At 37.9% G+C, this 21,139-nt stretch overlaps 1 protein-coding gene across 1 annotated transcript in view; it reads right to left on the bottom strand.

Moving 5' to 3' along the window:
- Positions 1-18,278, bottom strand: part of RNF180 (ring finger protein 180) — a 282,916-nt gene extending 264,638 nt beyond the window's left edge. The window contains exon 1 of the mRNA XM_006899361.1: positions 18,144-18,278. Coding sequence (XP_006899423.1) covers positions 18,144-18,278 — 135 coding nt within the window. The remainder of the gene's footprint in view (positions 1-18,143) is intronic.
- Positions 18,279-21,139: the final 2,861 nt, after the last annotated feature.

Raw genomic sequence — 21,139 nt, 5'->3', positions numbered from 1 at the left:
GCTTGGGAGGGTTGAGGGACAACGCAGGAGGGGAAGACCCTCTATGAGATGGATTGATTCAGTGACTGGGGTAATCAGGATGGGTGTGTCAGAGGCAGTGCAGTTGGCGCAGGATAGAGCAGGGTTTAGGGCTGTTGTGCATAGGGTCCCTATGAGTCGAAAAGACTTGATGGCACATAACAACAACAACAACAGGTGGTCAATCATATTTTATCTTAGTCTTCCTAGTCTTTGGAGCTCTACTAAAACCCGTCCATGAAGTCAACCTTTGGGGCATGTGACACACAGTAGTATAGCTTTCAAGATCACAGCAACCCACATGTTCTTTCAATACAGCAAACTGACAAAAAGTGCTGTCAATTAGAACAGTGAACTTTTAATCACAAACACACCCACCACATCCTAATTGGTTTAAACAAGAGGCTCCCAGCCCACAAATGATTTTGAATCAAATAAAAAAGACCCACCCACCCACAGGGTGTCTTAATTAGTTTAAATAAGAGGCTCCTAGTCCAGAGCTGATTGTTAATAAAATAAAAAAAGACCCATCCATCAGTCCTTATTGGTTTAATCAAGAGTCTCCCAGACCACAACTATTGTTAATCAAAGGAAAAAATACCTACCCATTGGGTCCTAACTGGTTTAAACAAGAGGCTCCCAGCCCATAATTGACTGTTAATCAAATCAAAGATCCCAATTGCTTCAAAAAAGTGCTTCAAACTATTACTCATATAAGTAATTAATTCAACTTTTGTTGTTTTGTGCCATCAAGTTAGAACTGACTCATAACTGATCCTCTAATGGGTTTTCATATGCTGTAAATTGTGATAGAGGACACTGGCCAGCTTTTCCCCACATAGCTGTTGGTGGATTCAAATTGCCTGCCTTTGGGTTAGCAGCACAACTCTTTACCACTAAGCTATCAAAATTCCCTTCATAATACTTAGTCATATAAAACTGACCATGACATCAAAGTACATTAGACATGGCATTCAGAAAGTCTTATCTACTATAAATTCTAGAGATGCTTTATGAATACTTGCAGGAAAATATATTCTGTAATCATGATTCTAGGTAGATTAAGGAAGTTTTACAATATATTTCATTCTTCAAGTTTCACTAAGTATTAAACATCTTAAAAATATTAAACTTGAGAAATCGACTACTTTTAGATTAAAGAACACAGTAATTAACTTATACAGAAAAAGAGGTAAGTTTATTTAGAAAAATATTCCAGAGTTTATTTTGCTATGCCAGTTTGATACCCAACCTCCTCCATTTTATAACTAACACACGCACAAATTTACATATAAGCAATTAAAATTAAAGCTATCAAGGTAGTGTGTGTGTGTGTGTGTGTGTGTGAGAGAGAGAGAGAGAGAGAGAGAGAGAGAGAGAGAATATATATGTATATCATTTGCACCAATTGGTACAGGTAGGCGAATAAAGTGTTTAACTTAACAAGTTTCTTTTTTTCTAAGGCAAAGAAAGACAAGGAGGTAAACACAAAAGCCTCAATTATAAATGAGATCATCAGCCATGCTGCCTGTATTTATAAAGATACACAAACACAGAGACTTGGCCGGAAAAGGAAAGCATACTGTATATAATGAACGTATTTATTTCCATTACAACTTTATAAACCAAATAAGATATATCAAGCTATGATAATTTCTTAAAAGTATAAAATATATAAACCAAGTTTTAATGGACATATTTTAGATGGATGATGAAATTTGACAATTTTAAAGTCTTTTAAAGTTGTGGCTTTAATAATTTACCTCCTTAAGACAACTTAAGAACAAAGTTTGAGATTTATTTCAGAAGGGCTGAAAGTAACTTAAAAAAATTTTCATTTATCAGATTTATCATGTGGTGAAGAAAGAAGGGAATGAGGTAAAAGTAAATGATAATATTTCACTCAAAGCTGACAGCAAGAAATGTTCAAAGAAAATATTATTTATAAAAGAAATGATCTTTTCCTTTCCTTTACCAATTCCTCGCTTAACCCAGAAAATTGGGCAAAAGGGAAAAGTTACAGTGTGAAAACAATGTATAAGAACTTTGTGAACTTTTAATGTAAACCAGTGTAATATAAAATAAAATTATATACACACAAAAAATTAATCTGATCAAGCAGTAGGGGGAGCTAACGTATTACTAGTTTTTTATTTTCCCTTTAAATACTGCTGTGTAAGAATATCATTAATTTAAAAAATATAAATTTTATTAATTTTGCTATTTCATTTCATGATCTTAAAGTTTTAATTAACTAAAACGGCTTCTTGTTATTGATTTCCTTTGAGCAAAGCACAGCTCACAGTGACCCTATGAATGAAAGGCGTGAAGTCCTACAACTATTGACATTTATCAAAGTTTATAGAGTTTCTGGAGGCATGTCATTTAGCAAGTGGATGCTACTCCTGCTTCCAAGCATTAAAAATTAGAAACTATTTTTTTATTTTATAATGCTTTGAAAAATGTTAAAAAATTTGTCATTTCTAATGTTACCAATTACAGATTATCATTTAGTTTATTAAAATATGGTCAACTATGTTATTCAACTACTGAAGCTAGAGGGAAAAGTAACAAAAAAGTAATTTATATTAAAATTATTAATTCTTAAAGTTTTTTTAACATAAAGGGGCCAAGAATCTATTTTTATCTTTGTAACCTGAAAAATTATTTTGATAGGGAAAAAATTTTAATCAAAATGTTTTGTTGTTGTTGTTATGTGCCACGTACAGAAGCCCTGAAACCTACTCTATCCTGTGCCAACTTTACTGTCACTGACACATCTACCATCATTACCCCGATCACTGAATCAATCTATCTCATAGATGGTTTTCCTCTCTTTCTCTGTCCCTCCATCCTTCCAAGCATTATGTCCCTCTTCAAGGACTGGTCCCACCTTGCAACATACACAAAATATGTGAGTGCAAAGTATGTCCAACGAAGACTCGGAATCCTTGCCTCCAAAGAGCAGCTTGTTCTCCAACACTTACAGCTCAAAAAGGCATCTGCTATCTTTCTATCATCCCTGTCACTGTCCAATTCTCTGATGCATAGCAAGAAATTGCAAAGACTATGGCCTGGATCAGGTGCACCTTAGTCTCCAGACTGATGTCGTTACTCTTCAGTACTCTGGAATAGTCCCTGACAGCAGACTTTACCAATGCAATTCCTCTTTTGATTTCCTGGCTGCTGGTACCAAGAGTGTTAATTGTGGAGCCAAGCAAACTAAAGCTGTTAACAATCTCAATCTCTTCACGATCTACCAAAATGCTGCCAATAGGACAAGTGGTGAGAATCTTTGTTTTCTTGATGTTGAGCTTCAGTCCATACTGAAGGCTGCAGTCCTTGATCTTTTGCAGCAAGTGTGTCAGAGCCTTCTCAGTTCCAGCAAGCAGAGCTGTGTATCTGCATAACACAGGTTGTTGATGAGTTTTCCTTCAATCCTTATTTCACTTTCCTCCTCATACAGTCAGAGTCCCCAATATCTGTTCTGCATATAGATTGAAAAGGTATGGAGATAGGACACATCTCTGTCCTTCCCAATTTTGAACCATGCAGTGTCTCCTTGCTCTGTTTTGACCACTGCCTCCTCGTCCAAGTATGGGTTTCACATAAACACAATCAATTTATCTGGGATTCCCATTATTCTCAGAGTCAGTCACATTTTGTTGTTATCCACATAGGCAAACACCTTTGCATAATCAATGAAACAGACATTTCTCTGGTAGTAGGCTTTCAGCCAAGATCCCTCTAACACCAGCTATGATATCCCTAGTACCATGTCCTCTTCTAAACCTAGCAGTTCTCTGTTGATGTACTGCTCCTGTTGTTTTTGGATAATTTTAAAAAGAAGCTTGCTTGCATGTAATGATATTGTTCAATAATTTCCACACTCTTTTGGGTTACCTTTCTTTGGAATGGGAACAAATATAGATCTCATCTAGTCAGTTGGCCAGGTGGTTGTCCTCCAGATTTCTTGGCACAATTTAGTGCATCCAGAGCAGTGTCTGTTGAAACAGGTCAACTGGTATATCATCAATTCCTGGACCCTTGATTTTTGCCAATTCTTTCAGAACAGCCTGAACTTCTTCCTTCATCACCACAGGTTCTTTTTCCTACGTTGTTTCATGAAATTACTGTGTCAGCCAATTTCTTTTGGTACAGTGACTCTGTATACTTCTTCCACCTTCTTTTAATGCTTCTTGGATCATTTAATATTCTACCTAAACATCCTTATGTACTGCTATTCATGGCTTGAATTGTTCATCAATTTCTTCAGCCTAAGAAATACTGAGCGAGTTCGGCCCTTTTGATTTTCTGACCCCAGCTCTTTACACATTAAATTACAACAAAAGGTCATAAAGAATAAAAAATTCCTGAATGCCTCACTTAAGAGCAAAAAGTTTCTTAGCACCTATTGTTCTTGTTGTTAAGTGCCATCGAGTCGCTTGCGACTCATAGCGACCCTGTATACAACAGCCCTAAACCCTGCTCTATCCTGTGCCAATCTCACTGCCTCTGATACACCCATCCCGATTAATAAGTATAGTCTCTTTTCTATCTTTCTTTGAATTTCCAGTGTCCAGAGAAACTTCTTTGCAGGAAAACGATAGGCAATTTTTCCCCCATGTGATTTACTGCCTCTGAAAATTTACTAGAGGGTCATGAGTTAGTTTCAACTTGCAGCACACAACAATAATAAAGCTGGACTGGATAAAGAATAATATGGTTTCAGGATTGGAGGAAGGCTCATTAACAACCTGGCTTATGCAGATGACACAATCTTTCTTGCTTAGAGTGAGAAAGACTTTAAAACTCAGACTACTACAGCACATCAAGGACAAGGACTTCAAAATGACTTATATTTCAACATCAAGAAAACAAACGTTCTAATCATTAGGCCAAAAGGCCTAATCTCCATCATGATAGATGAAGAAAGGATTGCAGTGGTCAATGATTTCATCTTGCTTGGCGCAACAATCAACACCCTCAGTACTGGCATTTGGCAAGTCCACTGATGGAGACCACTCCAAGGTACTAAAGAGCATTTCATAGTTTCAAACAGAAAAAAAAAGAAGCTTAATAATTCATCACATTAATTGCCAAAGATTGAACTTTGTCCTCTCCCTAAATATATGTATGTAATATAGAAGTTTTGTAATTATCCCATCACAACCCTGACTTGATTTAAGAGGAGTTTCCCTGGAGTTTAGCATGCATTCTGTTTTTCTTGAGAGAGAGAAATAATAAGAGAAAGGGAGGACCTCATAACCACAAAGAAATACCAGGAGTAAAGTATAAGACCTGTGGTGAGAAGCAATTCAACACAGAGGAAGAACGGAAGACACAGAGCTCTCCAAGAACTCCTGGGTCTATAATGCTAAAGGAAAGTAGGATCTTCTTCTGAAACCAACCAAGAGACCTAGAGGTAACACCCTGAACCTGGTCTCCTAGTCTCCTACACTGTGGTGAAAGAATAAATTATTTTTCTTTTTTTTTATTCTGTTAATCCTTTATTTGAAACACATTGCTTCTCATTCTATTTACAATAACATCCAAACCCTTTATTCTAATCTGACCCTATTTTTCTTTTTTTAAAAATAGCAACTAGATAACCAAGACATTAGTGTTGTTCCAATTCTCTGTTCCTGTTTTCTTCAACTCACAGGTAATTTATACTTGTTCTTAGAACCTTCACAATGACAATGAACTTTAACTAATGATCTTTCCTTTGCTAAAATTACATGGACATACAATTTGTTTTCTACGTATGCTAGAAAACACTCCACATAATTGTACATTTTACAATATGCACAAAACGGCATTTTCTTTCTTATCTTCTCTAAACAAACATTCTTCTTTCTGTAATGTATTCCTCCCTTGATACCCATAACATTTTGTTCTAGATTCTCATTCTATCATTTTGACTCTTCTTTAAGCTTTGTGAGGTTTTCCTTTTCTGTCTACTCTTTAAATGTTCCTAGGCCCCACTGTCTTATTCCATTGATACAATCCAGAGTGGTTTAATCTATGTGCATATCTTCACTAGTTATATTTTTATGATTTGCTAAACCATGCCTTATTTCAGATTTACACCCATTATCCCAGTCACTGAATCAATTCATCTCATCAAGGGTCTTCTTCTTTTGCACTGTCCCTCCACCCTCCCATGCATGACAGCCCTTTCCAAGGACCAGTCTCTCCTTTTAGCATGTCCAAAGTATGTTAGACAAAGCCTCAGAATCCTTGCCTTCAAGGAAAAGCCTTGCTTCACCCTCTCTAAGATGAATCTGTTTGTTCTCCTAGCAGTCCATGGTATATTCAATACTCTTCTTCGGCACCACAGCTTAAAGGCATCAACACTCTTTCTAGCATACCCACATAGCTTGCTAGAAATTTATTTTAATGCAATATAATCTGTTGCCCTTAAATCAATTGTGACTCTCAGCAGCGCTATAGGACAGAGTAGATATGCCCCTTTGGGTATGTTTTCAATGCCACTGGAAGCAGACTGTCATATTTTCCTCTTGGACAGAGACTATTTGAATCACCATTCTTTTCATGTAACATCAAGCACTTTCACCAGTGACTGTACCATCACTGTTTTGTGAATGTCAGATATACACCATAAGTTTGACAAGACCAAAATAACAACAAAATTAGCTCACATCCATTCTATTGGGGACTAGATTGTTTTTTCAACTTATTGAATACCATTCCTGTTAAAATGATAATACTTAAGACAGCGTCTCTTTACATAGACATTATTAAATTAAGAAAAAATCATACAGAGGTAGAATTCACTGAGATTACATGCTCTGATTTCAAACTGCCAACCTTTAGGGGAGCAGACCAACACAGTCCATGTTACCATGGTACCTTTATATAAGTTATATGGTTCCAAAGTCCTAATCCCTCAGAATGATGTTTTTAAAAGGAGAAAATTATTTAATAGAGTCACATAAAGTGAAAGAAAGAGTGTCCACAAACCAAAGGCTGAGGGTGTAAGCAAGCTGAAAGAAGGGAGAAGAATCCTCTAAAGCCAACAAAAAGCTACGGTCATACCAAACTTACATTTCAAGTCTCCAGCTGAAGAAATTCAGCATCATCAGTCAGAACAAGGTCAGGGTGGATTAGGTGCTTCAATGACATTTGCAATAACCTCATATGCACAGGAAAGCTGGATAAGGAATACTGTTAGTTTTTAGGTGCAGTTAAGCTGAATATGACTCATAGCAAAGCAACCCTACGAAAAACAGATCTAAACTACTATCCTTCACCATCTTCATCAACTCTAACATACTTCGTCTTACAGCTGTAGTTATTGTATCAATCTATCAAAGAACTGATATATTTGAGTTATAGTGATGGGAAAGAAAATTACACGAACCATTGTCTGTGAGAAGAAGGAACAAATTGTTCTTGGAAGGACAGCAGCTAGAAATCTCCCTAAATGTTGAGAATAGTGAGGCTTTGTCTCATATATTTTGGACATACTATTTGGACAGACTAGCTTTCAGAGCAGGACATTCTGGTTGATAATGTAGAGAGTCAGGAAAATAAGATGATAATTTTTAAAGAAGTTGGTCTGGCATAATGTCTACAACAATCAAATACAGCTATCACTTAAAGGTTGGCACAACTGTATTGTTGTAAGGTAACAGACATCAACTTGACCATGATTCACGTTAGTGTCCATCAAGGCAAGTACTACTCACAGTGACCCTATGAACAACAGACCCACCCTGTCCTGTCCTGTGCCATTCTAATAATTTTGACACACTTAAGCCTATTTCTACATTCACTATGTCAATTCATTTGAATGAGGATCTTCCTTTATTCATTGGTATTACACCTCTCCAATCATAATAGCTCTCTCCAAAGAAGAGCCTCTTCTAGCAGATGCAGCCTTGAATGTGCTCACCAGTCTATGGAGAAAATTTGGAGGACAGCTGTCCAGCCAATGAATTAGAAGAGGTCCATACTGATTCCTGTTCCCATGAATGGATCCAATAGACTGTGGAAGCTCCTGAAAAATATCATTAATATCACATGGAAGCAAAATCCTGCTGAAGATCATTCAAAAATGGCTACAACCATACATAAATAGGGAACTGGACTAGCATTGGCCACTGTGAATTAGACAAATACATGATATACTATGCTGTGAATGAAAAAGGGAGAAAAATGGTTTGCATTCATAGTAAAAAGAAACTTACAAGTTCTATCCTGAAGAGCAGTGTTATGAGTGACAGGAGAGTATCTATAGGAATATAAAGAAGATATATTAATGTAACTAAGAGGGACCAGTCCTTGGAGAAGAACATCATGCTTGGAAGAGTGGAGGGACCGCACAGGAGAGGAAGACCCCAGATGAGATAGATTTACATGTTTATGGTGGTAGGTGTGTCACAGTCAGTGACACTGGCTCACGGCAGGGAAGAGTTCAGAGCTCTTGAACATTAGGTCGTTATGAGATGCACAAAGTTCGAAAGCACGTAACAGCAACAACATTATTCAAATAAACACCTTCAACAGCTAAAACCAATGAGAAGGACATTTGCAGTCTGAAACTGACCAAATCCGCAATCAAGATTCATTAATGATAATTGGTAAGTGGAATGCAAAAGTTAGAAACAATGAAGAAGGACATCCAGAAAGTATGGAGTTGGGGACAGAAATGAGACCTGAAATAGGATGATCAAATTTAATACACACAGTGATTTACTCTTTACAAATACCTTTTAAAAAACACAAATGGTGACTTTACACATGAATCTCACCTGATATTTACAGCCTATTAATTAGATTGACAACTGTGGAAGAGAGCAGGCAAAAACAAGGTCAAGTGCAGACTACAGAACAGACCATAAATTACTCATGTGCAAGTTCAAACTGAATCTGTAGAAAAGTAAAACAAGTAAAGTAAAAAAGTAAAGAAAAGTAAAACAAGGCCACTAGTTTTTGTTATGTGTTTTTGAGTTGCTTGCAACTCATAGCGACCCTATGAACAACAGCCCTAAACTCTGCTCTATCCTATGCCAATGGCACTGCCTCTGACACACCCATCCCGATCACTCCAGTCACTGAATCAATCCACCTCATAAAGGGTCTTCCCCTCTTGCACCGTCCCTCCACCCCACCAAGCATGATGTCCCTCTCCAAGGATCTGTCCCTCCTTACAACATGTCCAAAATATGTCAGACAAAGCCCCACAATCCTTGCCTCCAAGGAGCAGCCTGGTTTAACCCTCTCTAGGATGAATCTGTTTGTTTTCTTGGCAGTCCATGGTATTCAATACTCTCCTCCAGCACCACAGCTCAAAAGCATCAATTCTCCTTCTATCCTCCCTGGTCATTGTCCAACTCTCTGATGCATAACAAGTGACTGCAAAGATCAAAAGCATCAATTCTCCTTCTATCCTCCCTGGTCATTTTCCAACTCTCTGAATCATAACAAGTGACTGCAAAGAGTATGGCCTGTATCAGACGCACCTTAGTCTCAAGAGTGACATAGATTGTTCTTCAGTACCCTGGAGAGGTCCCTAATAGCAGACTTTCCCATCACAATACGTTTTCTGATTTCCTGGCTACTGGTGCCAAGAGTGTTGACCGTGGAGCCAAGCAGATTAAAGTTGTTAACAATCGCAATCTCTTCACCATCTATCCTGATGCTGCCAATTGGCCCAGTGGTGAGAATGTTTGTCTTCTTGACATTGAGCCTCAATCCATACTGAAGGCTGCAGTCCTTGACCATCTGCAGCAGTGTTTCACGTCCTCCTCAGTTTCAGCAAGCAGGGCTGTGTCATCTGCATAATGCAGACTGTTGATAGATCTCCCACCAATCCTGACGGCACACTTCTCATAGAGCCCAGAATTTAAAAATCATCTTAAGAATAGGTTTAACATACTGAGCACCAATAATCTACGTCGAAATGACCTGTGAAACGATGTCAATTTAAAAGAGAGAAAAAAGTCATTAAAAGACAAATAGAAAAGAAAAAAGAAAAAATCCAAAACAGATCTTAGAAGAGACTCTGAAAACTGCATTAGAATGCTGCAAAGCCAAACAAAAGTGAAGAAATACTGAAGCAAAGGAGCTGAATAGAAGATTTTAAAGGGCAGCTCGAGAAGACAAAATAAAGTAACAGAATACGCAGAAAGCTGGAATTGGAGAATATAAAGAGATAAACTCACTTGGAATTTCTCAAGCTGAAAGAACTGAAAAATAAATTCAAGCTTCAAGTTGCAATGCTAAGGGATACTACAGGCATCGTCTTAAATGATCAATGCATTATACATTATTGATCCCCTCTTTCTTAGGTTCCCCAAACTCCAATGTCAGTCCCGTTTTACAACAATGACACTATGAATTATCTGTCCTTTTGTGACTGAGATAGTTCATTCAGCATAATGTCCTACAGGATCACCCATTTTGTATATTTCATAAGCTACTTTTCCTCAATGCAGCATAGTATTTCATTGTGTGTATATACCACAGCTGCTTTATCCGTATGTTTGTTGATGGGCACTTGGGTTGTTTCCAACTCTTTGCTACTGTGATCAAAGTCACAATAAACATGGGTGTACATATATCTGCTTGGGTGGCAGTTATGGTTTCTTTAGGTATATTCCCAGTAGTGGAACTGCTGGGTCAGATGGTATTTCTAGTTCCAACTTTTTAAGAAAGTGCCACACTGCTTTCCATTGTGGTTGCACCATTTCACAATCCCACCAACAGTGAATAAGGGCTCCAGTTTCTCCACAACCTTGCCAGCATTTGCTGTTTGCTGCTCTGTTGAATTTTGCTATTCTTTCTACAGTGAGATGATATCTCATAGTTGTTTTGATTTGCATCTCTCTCAGAGCTAGGGATTTTGAAAACTTCATGTTTGCCACAGAATTATAGAAAAATAAATGCATACTGAAGTGGACTTTGGACTTGGGGGGTGCAGATTATATAACAATGAAAGAAGGGTTTTTTTTTCTTTTCAAAGAGAAAAAGGGAGGAGGGGTAGGCAGGGAGGAAAATGTGCAACAATGAATGAATGGGGGAAAATTAAATGGAAAAAATATGCTGTAAAAATATATATGTTGCATTAAAAATCATGAACATGAACTGGAAGAGGGAAAAAGAAGGAAAATGTGCAATAATGAATGAATGATAATCTAACATTTCTATAAACTTTCCTTAAAATCACAATTAAAATAATTTTTTTAAAGTGGAAAAAAAAAAAGATGGAGAATCATTGTACCAAAAAGAATTGGCTGACACTGAAACATTTCATGAAGTACAATATTCTTGGCACCAGCAGTCAGAAAATCAAAAGATTAACTGCTTAGGGAAAATCAGCTGTCCAGGACCTCTCCAGTGTATCAGAGAGCAACAATGTCAGTTTAGAGACTAAGGTGCACCTGACAAAGGCAATGGTCTTTGAAAATTATTTGGTAAGCATCAGAGAACTGGACAGTGACTAAGGATGACAAAAGAAGAATCAATGGCTTTGAGCTATGGTGCTATAGAAGAGTACTGAACATACCATGGATTGCTAAGAGAATAAACAGGTATCTGGAAAGGGTGACAAGGATTTTGAAGCTCTGTCTCAAATTCTTTGGACGTGTTACCAGGAGGGACTAGTCATTGGAGAAAGGCATTATGCTTAGAAGCAGGAGGGATCAGGCAAGAGAGAAAGACCCTGGATGAGATGGACTGACTCAGTAACTGGGGTAAAGGGGTTAGATATGTCAGAGACAATGAAATTGGCTCAAGATAGGGCAATGTTCAGAGATACCGTACAAAGGATCACTAAGAGTCTCAGGCAACTCTATGGAACATAACAACAGCCATATGATCAAGAGGTAACTAATGAAAGAAGTTTAAGCTGCAATGAAGGCACTTACCAATGGGATACCAATTAACATGTTTAGAACAACAGATGCAGCTCTAGATGTGCTCATCAGTCAGCACCACAAAATGAAAGATAGCTACCAGGTCAACTGATTCAGAGAACCATATTCCTATACCCAAGAAAAGTGATTCAACATAATGTGGTATCATCAAGCAAAATATTGAAGATCATCCAAAAACTGCTAGAACAGTACACTAACAGAAAATTACCCAAAAATTCTGGCTGAGTTTAGAAGATGTTATGGCGCCAAGGCTATCATGGCTGATGTCAAATAGATCTTGGCTGAAAATGAAGACTATCAGAAGAAAGGTATTTGATTGTGTGGATCATAATAAACTGTCGCTAACATTGAGAAGAATGGGCATCCCAGAACACTTATGGTGCTCCAGCGTCAAGAGGCTATTTCCAAACAACAGAACACTAGATAGTTTAAAATCAGGAAAGGTGTGTGACAGGTTTGTATCTTTTCTCCGTACCTATTCAATCTGTACTTTGAGCAAATCATTTAAGATGCTGAATTCTACGAAGTAAAATATGGCATCAGGATCAGAGGAAGACTCATTAAAAATCTGTTTTATGCAGATGGCACAACCTTGACTCCTGAAATAAGGATGTGAAACACTCATTACAGAAGATCAATGACTACAGCCTTCAATATGGATTTACATCTCAACATCAAGAAAACAAAAATTCTCACAAATATACCAATTGACAACATCATGATTATTGTTAGCTGCTATCAAGTTAAGTACAACTCACAGCGAGCCTATGAACACAAAAAATCTGAATCCAGCACTATCCTCACACTATCTGATAAACCCAGAGTCCATTGCAGCAGTCATCATGTCAAGCCACCTAGTTGAGGGTGTTCCTCTCCCTTGCGAACACTCAACCCTTTCCAGCATCATGTCTTTCTCCAAGGGAACAGACCCTCCTAGCAACATGTCCAAAGTATGTGAAGCAATGTATCATCATCATCCCTGCCTCCAAAGAACACTCCAGCTGCTACAAGACATATCTGTTCATTCTTTTGGCCACCCATGGGATGTTCAGTGCTCTTCTCCAACACCACAGCTCAGAGGCATCAATTCTTTTTCTGTCATCCTTATTCAGAGTCCAGCCCTCAGATGCATAGCAAGTAACTGGAAAGACCATGACCTGAATCAGATGCATCTTAGTCCTCAAACTGACTTCACTACCCCTCAATAATTTGGAGAAGTCCCCGATGGCAGATTTTCTCACTGCAATGCATCTCCTTATTTCCTGACTGCTCATACCAAGGGTGTTAATTGTGGATCCAAGCAAGATGAAGCTTTTGACAGTTTCAATCTCCTTTCCATCCATCATTAAATGGCCTATTGGTCCAGTGGTAAGAATCTTTGTTTTGATATTGATATGCAATCCATACTGAATGCTACATTCCTTGATCTTCTGCAACAAGTCTTCAAGTCCTCCTCACTTTCAGTAAACAAGGTTGCATCATCTGCATAATGCAAGTTATTGATAAGTCTCCCTCTAATCTTGATGCCACCCTCCTCTTCATAGACTGCAGCTTCTTGAATAATTTGCTCAGCATACTTGAATAACTTGCTCAGATTGAATAGGTATGAAGAGAGAGTACAACCCTGATGCACTACCTTCTGAATTTTAAACCATGCAGTGCTCCCCTGCTTTTTTCACACACAGCCTCCAGACCCAGGTATAGGTTCTGCATGAACACAATAAAGTGCTCTCGGATTCCCATTCTCCCAATGTCAGCCACAACTTGTTATGATCCACACAGTCAAATGCCTTTGTATAATCAATAAAGCAAAAATACACATTTTACATCATGACAGATGGAGAAAACAGTAAAAATGTCATTGAATTCATCTAATTTGAATCCACAATCAACAAACTTGAATTTCTCTATGCCACTACAATGAATTACAGAACAAAAAACAGAAATGGAGAATATCCTAAGATATATCAGAATATCCTAGTGCTACAATTGATTGGGAGAAACAAATACTTTAGGGAAAACGGTGAAAATATGCCTAATGTCCACCTCATGGGAATCAACTTTGCACTGATGGTAATTCTCATAATTTTCCCACGTAAATTTATATGGGTTCTGGCATTATCATTACTGACCCTTTAAGCACATTTTATAAGTACAAAGCTGCTAATCAAATGAGGGTTAAACCCTCTCTCTGGATCTACAGGATATCGGGGTAGTAATTTGCTTCTAGATTATTTTCCAGATTACCAGGAAAGGACTGGTAATCCTCTCCTATGCAAGATTAACTGCCTCAGGAGACATACATATAGCACTGGGAAAGTCTGAAGTCATGGACCTCTCCAAATTAATGAGGAACAATGATGTCAGTTTTAAGACTAGTGTACACCTAGATGACAGAAGAAGAATTGATGTCTTTGGCTGTGGTGTTGGAGAAGAGTACTGAGTATTCCACAGACTGCCAAAAGAATATGTCTTCGAGAAAGTGCAGACAGAGTGCTCCTTGGAGGCAAAGATAACAAAGTCTCACCTTATATTGAGCATCCTGTTATTTTTGTTAAGGGCTATCGAGTCAAGTGTAACTCATAACAACTACATGAGCAATGGATCTAAACCCTGTTCTATCCTGTACTAACCTCATGATCTCTGATACACTGGAGTCTAGTCGCTGTGTCAATCCAACTGATTAAGGGTCTTTCTCTCTTTCACCAACCCTCTACCTTTCCAAGCATGATGTCCCTCTCCAACAAATAGACTCCCATAGCAATATGCCCACACAGGTCCAAGGAACACTCTGGCTGCACCTTCTCTAAGACATATGTTGATCTTTTGGCAATCCATGGAATACGCAGTACTCTTCTCCAATATCACAGTTTAAAGGCGTTAATTCTTCTATCATCCTTATTCATTATCCAGCTCTTAGATGCATAGCAAATTACTTAAAAGATCATCACATGTATAAGGTGCACCTTAGTCCTCAAACTGACATCAATTCTCCTCAATAATTTAGGGAGGTACTTTACTATGAACTTGCCCAGTACACTACAACTCCTCATCTCCTGACTGCTGATAGTAAGCATATTGATTGTAGATCCAAATCAGATGAAGTCTTTAGAAGTTTTAATGTTTTTCTCCATCTATCATGATATTATCTATTTGTCCAATTGTGAGAATTTTTGTTTTCTTGATGTTAAGATGAAGTACATATTGAAAGCTGCAGTGTTCAACTTTCTGTAGCAAGTGCCTTAAGTCCTCCTCACTTTAGCAAGCAAGGTTGGGTCATCTGGACACGTTGTTAGGAGAAACACTTCTTTGGAGAAGGACTTCATGGTGGAGGGTCAGTGAAAGAGAGGAAGTACCTCAACCAGATGGACTGATACAGTCACTGCTTCAATGGGCTTGAGTATGTCAGATAATGAGTATGGTACAGGAGAGGTCTGCGATCAGATCTGTTGTTCATGAGTGGGACTCAAAAACACCTCACAACAGGAAAATAAATTTAATTTTACTCTTTCCTTTACATATACAAAAATCAAACTTTTTTGTATACTTAAAGAAAACATTACTATTAAGCTCTGGTGACCTAGTGATAAGAACCAGAGCTGCAATCCACAACACACAGAATTTGAATGTGCCAGCTTCTCCATGGGAAAAGGATGGACAATCTTCCCCGTGATTAACTGCCTCTGAAAACCTACTAGGAGGTCAGCTATAGATTGTTCCAACTTGATTATACTCAACAAGAACAACAATCAAATTTGGTGGCTTTAGTGATAAGGAGTTGAAGCATCAATGCAAAGAAATGCAGTTCAAATCCACCAGTTTGCTCTATGGGAGAAAGATAATCAATCTCCTCCTGTGCTATTAGTTGCCCCTGAAAACTCTCTGGATGGTAAGTTATGAGTCGATTCTGATTTGATGGAACATAATAAGAATAAACTGAAACCTGTTATTATTGTTGATGATGCAACCCTGGTTACAACACTCCCCAAACCAAAAAACACCACATTGCATAGGCCTATGCTATCTTCACAATCATTATTATGTTTGAGCTTACTGTTGTAGCCACTGTGTCTATTCTTCTCATTGAAAATCTTATTTACCAATGACCCCTGACTTTGCCAAGCAAAACTGCCTTCTACAGGGATTTGCCCTTATTGAGTACATACCCAAAATCACACATCTCAAGGAACATTATGGCTGCACTTCTTTCTAAGACAGATTTGTTTGTCCATTTGGAAATTCAGAGCATATTCTATATTCTAAGCAAAATTAAATCTTTGACAACTTCAACATATTCATCATTTTTCCATCATATTTTTATTGGTTCAGTTGAGAGGATTTTTCCCCCTTTAATTGGTGGACCATACAAACTGAAAGCTAAAGGCTTCAATCTTCATCAACAAGTGCTTCAAGAGTTTCACCAAGCAAAGATATTCTAGGTTTTAATGTTGTTGGTGTTAAGTGTCACTGAGTCAACTATGACTTATAGTAACCCTAGGAACAATATATCTGAGCCCTATTCTATCCTATCCTCATCATCTCACAGATATTTGATCCCATGTTACAGTCACTTTGTCAATCCATCTTTCTGAAGTCTTCTAGTCTCCTTCCTAAGTGTGATTATGGTCTCTTTCAAGGACTGAGCCTTTCTAACAAAAAGGGCAAAGTATGTAGGGAAAAGCTTCATCATCCTTGCCCCCAAAGATCACCCTATTGCACTCTCTCTATAACTTATTTATTTGTTCTTTTGTCCTTGGGATAGTTCTTCAACACCACAGCTCAAAGATATTGACTCTTTTGTCGTCCTTAATCATTGTCCAACATTCAGATGTATATAAAGTAGACTGGATCATGTCTGAACAGAGCAAGACTTTAATAAGCCTTCCTCAATCCTGATGCCCCATTCTTCATGTAATCTAGCTTCTTAGATAATTTTCTTAGTATACAGGTTGAAAATGTATGGTGAAAGGACACAATCATTATACACACCTTTATAATTTCTAAATGATATAGTTCCCGTTGTTCTTTGAAAGATTATCTCTTGATTCATGTACATGTTTTGCAGAAGTATAAATAAATGTCCTGAAATCCCTATAAATTCTTTTTAATGTTATCCATAATTTATTAGGATCTACACAATCTAACACTGTTGCAAAGTCAATAAAGCACACATAAACATCTTTCTTGTCTGTTTTCAGGCAAGATCCACATGCAATCTGCAATAATACCCCTCTTCTGAATCCAGCTTGTGTATCTGGAAATCCTCTGTCTAGATATTTTTTCAACCATTTTTAAATTTTCTTCAGCAAATCCTTTCTTGTATGCTATGTTAATGACATTATTCAACAATTTCCTAATTCTATGGAATACTGTACCATCAAACATATAAATATGGATCTGTTCTAACTGGCTGGCCCAGTGGCTACCGTCCAAATTTCTTGATATAGAAGGCTGCTTTCATGGTTGCATACATTTGTTGAACTATCTTAATTGAAAATCCATCAAGTAGTGCAATCTTGTTTTCTACCTCTGTCTCCCGTACATCAGCTTACAGCCAAATGAAACCTTCTGAAATATGTGAGCATTAATGAGTTATTTTTGGCATAGTGACGATGTGCACTCACCCCCTATTCTTTCGGTGCTTTTGCATTGCTCAATTTTTTACCCATAAAATTCTTCACCATTTTTTTTTCAGTCCTTCACTACTGAAACACAAGGTTTGACTTTTTCATCACCACTTTCAATTAAAGAAATGCTGAATGTGTGACTCTTTAAGCTTTCTAACTCCAGATATTTACACTTTTATTTTGTAATTTTTGGTTTACTGTCTTAAGCTACCCTTTGAAATCAGTCGTCCAGCTCTCTTATGGTAGTAATTATTTATTTAATTTCATTTAGTCTTCATTTAAGAGCAAGTTTCATCAATTTTGATCTTCTACTCCTTTCTCTGACATTTTATTGAAGAAATTCCACAAGGTCCTGGCTCAAAGTCTCATCATTGCTGAGTCTGTACTGCCTCACAGCTAGTGTTACAGTGAGTTTTCAAGGCTGTAAATTACACAGAAAGAGACTGTCCATCTTTCTTCCAAAAAGGTTCTGGGAGATTCAAACACTATTTAGGATGACAGCACAATTTGTTACCCACTAGTCCACCAGAGCTCCCAATGTGTGAACGTGGACTTAAAGACAAAAAGTAAAGGTAAAATTATCAGGACTTACCTTACTAACTTGGTTCTCAAAATATTTCAAGAAACAATCAGAAGTTGCTATACATTTTCGACATTTCCAACAACGAAGAATATTTATTTCTTCTTGATTATGGCTTTTAGTTATCAAGTCTTCAATTCTTTTCATCTGTAGGAACAATTAAAGATTTAGAATGTGAAATTGTGGTAGATAAGCTTGATTTTCTAACTTCTTGGCATGTTAGCTACATGAACAGCAAAAGAAAGAGCAGTATCTCTGAGGTATCTATTAGACACTAGGCTTTAGACTATGGGCTCTCTATATATTTAGGGTTAAAAGTTTTATTAATTATTATGACAATACATTAGGTCAGCAATTATATTTTCTTTTGATAGATTTTTCTGTGGTCCATTTTTGCTAAATAGTAAAGAGAAACTACAAAAAATTCAAATAAATTACTAGATAAGTTTTAAAAGGAGCTGTGGTAGTACAAATAATCATGTGATGTGATGAAATAAATGAATGTCTTTATGCAAACTTTATCTTGGTTACTTGGAAACACTTTAGGAGATTATTCTGCTAAATCCTGAAGAGCTACATTTGTCCTGGTTTCTTATTCCTGAGGATTTGTTACTTTTTTCCAGGTTGATCTCACTGGTAAACTATGAACAATTTGAGATCTGAAACACTGGTTTGATTCTAGGCTGCAGCTGACCTATTGCAAGAATTACTAAATTTAAAATATTTTTTAAAATTGGCTCTAGACTATGCACGATGGGAGAAAGAAAGGTAATCTCCTCCTCAGCTATTTACAGCATCTGAACAGCTACTAGCTGTTCAGCTACTTTAGAGTAGTGAGTGAGTGGTTATGAAAACAACCTGACTATGACCTATGAAAGTGGTAGTTCATAGCCCTAGAAATAAGGTCATGCCTTGAAAACTATGAAGAACAATCTCACATAGGTCTTTCTCAAAGGAAGATGCAATAAGGTGGGGGGGGGAGAAGAAATATGCAACAAAGAAAAGGCAACAAGGAACCTCCTAAAAGTTGTAGCATAGGCTAAAGGCTATAACACTGAAGAAGGTTACATGTCCAGAAGGGGTTCTGTGACTGAGTTAAGCAATGACAGAGGGGGGGGAAAAAGCAAGTCAGAGGCAGGTAGGACAAAGGCAGAGAGGCTTTTCCTAACAGAATGGAGAGGAGGCCTGTTCTGAGGGACCCCAGAGGAACCTGGGCTCAGGAAGCTGACAGGAGCCTTGACGGCCAAGAGGAACTGAGAGGGCCACTGTACACTGAAGAAATGATTCCTGGTCTTGACTCTACATGACAGCCTGCTGATCTTGATCCAAAGTTGCACTGGACACTTAGTAACAATCCACTTAACTATAGTATGGGCTGTGGTCTACAAGTTCTGTATGGCACTGCAATGAATTAAAGAACAAAAAAGAGAAGTGGAGAATGTCATGTTATGGATGACTAGTATCAGAACTGATTGGGATAAACAAATACTTTTGGGGGTGGGGAGGGAAGGTGAAAATAAGCCAGATGGATCCTGGCTGAAAGAAAATAAATTCCACCTTACGGAATCAACTTTGTGCTGATGGTAATTCTCACAATTTATCTGCATAAATTTATACAGGTTTTGGCACTGTCATTACTGACCCTTTGTGTACTTTTTATAAGTCCACAACTGCTAAACAAATAGGGATTCAAATACACTCTCTGGATCCACAAGATACAGAGGTGGTAATATGCTTCTAGATTACCTTCCAGATCACCAGAAGAAAAGGATTGATAACCCCCTCCCATGCAAGATTAACTGCCATGGAAAATCAATTGGAGGGTCAGCTATGTGTCAGTTCTCACTCAATGGCATGCAACAACAACAATCTGCTTCCATAAAGATTATAGCCAAGAAAACCCTACGGTCCACTCAGAGTCAAAAGTTGATCAATAACAGCTATTAAAAACAGTACTAGTGGCTTTATACAACAGCCTTGGAAAATACATCATATGATTTTATTAATCTGAGGTCTCAGAGCAGTCATGAGGGAACTACAGAAACAGCAGATCAGCTGCAGGCATAAAATGAGCCTAGTAAATAATGCAATATACAGGGGAGTGAATGTATTGCTGAATACATAAGTGATGGATGCCCCAGTGGCACTTAGATACACAGTGATTGGGACACTCAGCAGGAGGCTAGGTTCCTAAGTCAAAAGATAAAGATAACAATAAGATATTCCTAGCAACATTTATTGGACTACAGTTACATTTACAGGCTACTGAGGTCTAGGAAATTCAATTATAGAAGTCCATCTTTTCCACTGACCTGGATGCTCATATTTTATTTAAATTTTAATAATCAGAAGCATACATTTTCATAAGATGGCATGTGTTGTTGTTATGAGCCATCGAGTTGCCTGGGACTCACAGCGATCCTATGTACGAGAGCTCTAAACGCTGTTCTACCCTGTGTCAACCTAGCCATCTCAAACGCATTCATTCCCACCACTCCAGTCACAGAATCAATCCATATCATTGAAGGTCTTCCTCTCCTTCGCCGCCTCTCCACCCTGCCAAACATGATGTCCCTCTCCATGGACCAGTCCCTCCTTGCAATATGCCTAAAGTATGTCAGACGAAGCTTCAGAGTCCTTGACTCCAAGGAGCATTCTGGCTTCACCTTCTCAAAGACAAGCCTGCTTGTTCTCCTAGCAGGCCATGGTATATTCAGCACTCTTCTCTAGGACCACAGCTAAAAGGTATCAATTCTCTTTCTATCATCCCTATTCACTGTCCAACTCTCCGATGCATAGCACATAAATGCGAAGACTATAGCAGAGATCAGGCACACCTTAGTCTTCAGCCTGATGTCATTGCTCTTCAGTACTCTTAAGAGGTCCCTCACAGCTGACTTTCCCAAAACAATTCATCTCTTTATTTCCTGGCTGCTGTTACCAATAGTGTTGACTGTGGAGCCAAGCAAACTAAAACTGTTAACTATCTCAATCTCTTCACCATCCAT

The sequence above is a fragment of the Elephantulus edwardii genome, unplaced genomic scaffold, assembly GCF_000299155.1.
Source record: "Elephantulus edwardii isolate Elephantulus edwardi_28Jun2011 unplaced genomic scaffold, EleEdw1.0 scaffold00254, whole genome shotgun sequence".
In the NCBI taxonomy this organism is placed as follows: Eukaryota; Metazoa; Chordata; class Mammalia; order Macroscelidea; family Macroscelididae; genus Elephantulus; species Elephantulus edwardii.
This window is presented reverse-complemented; position numbering and strand designations above follow the sequence as displayed.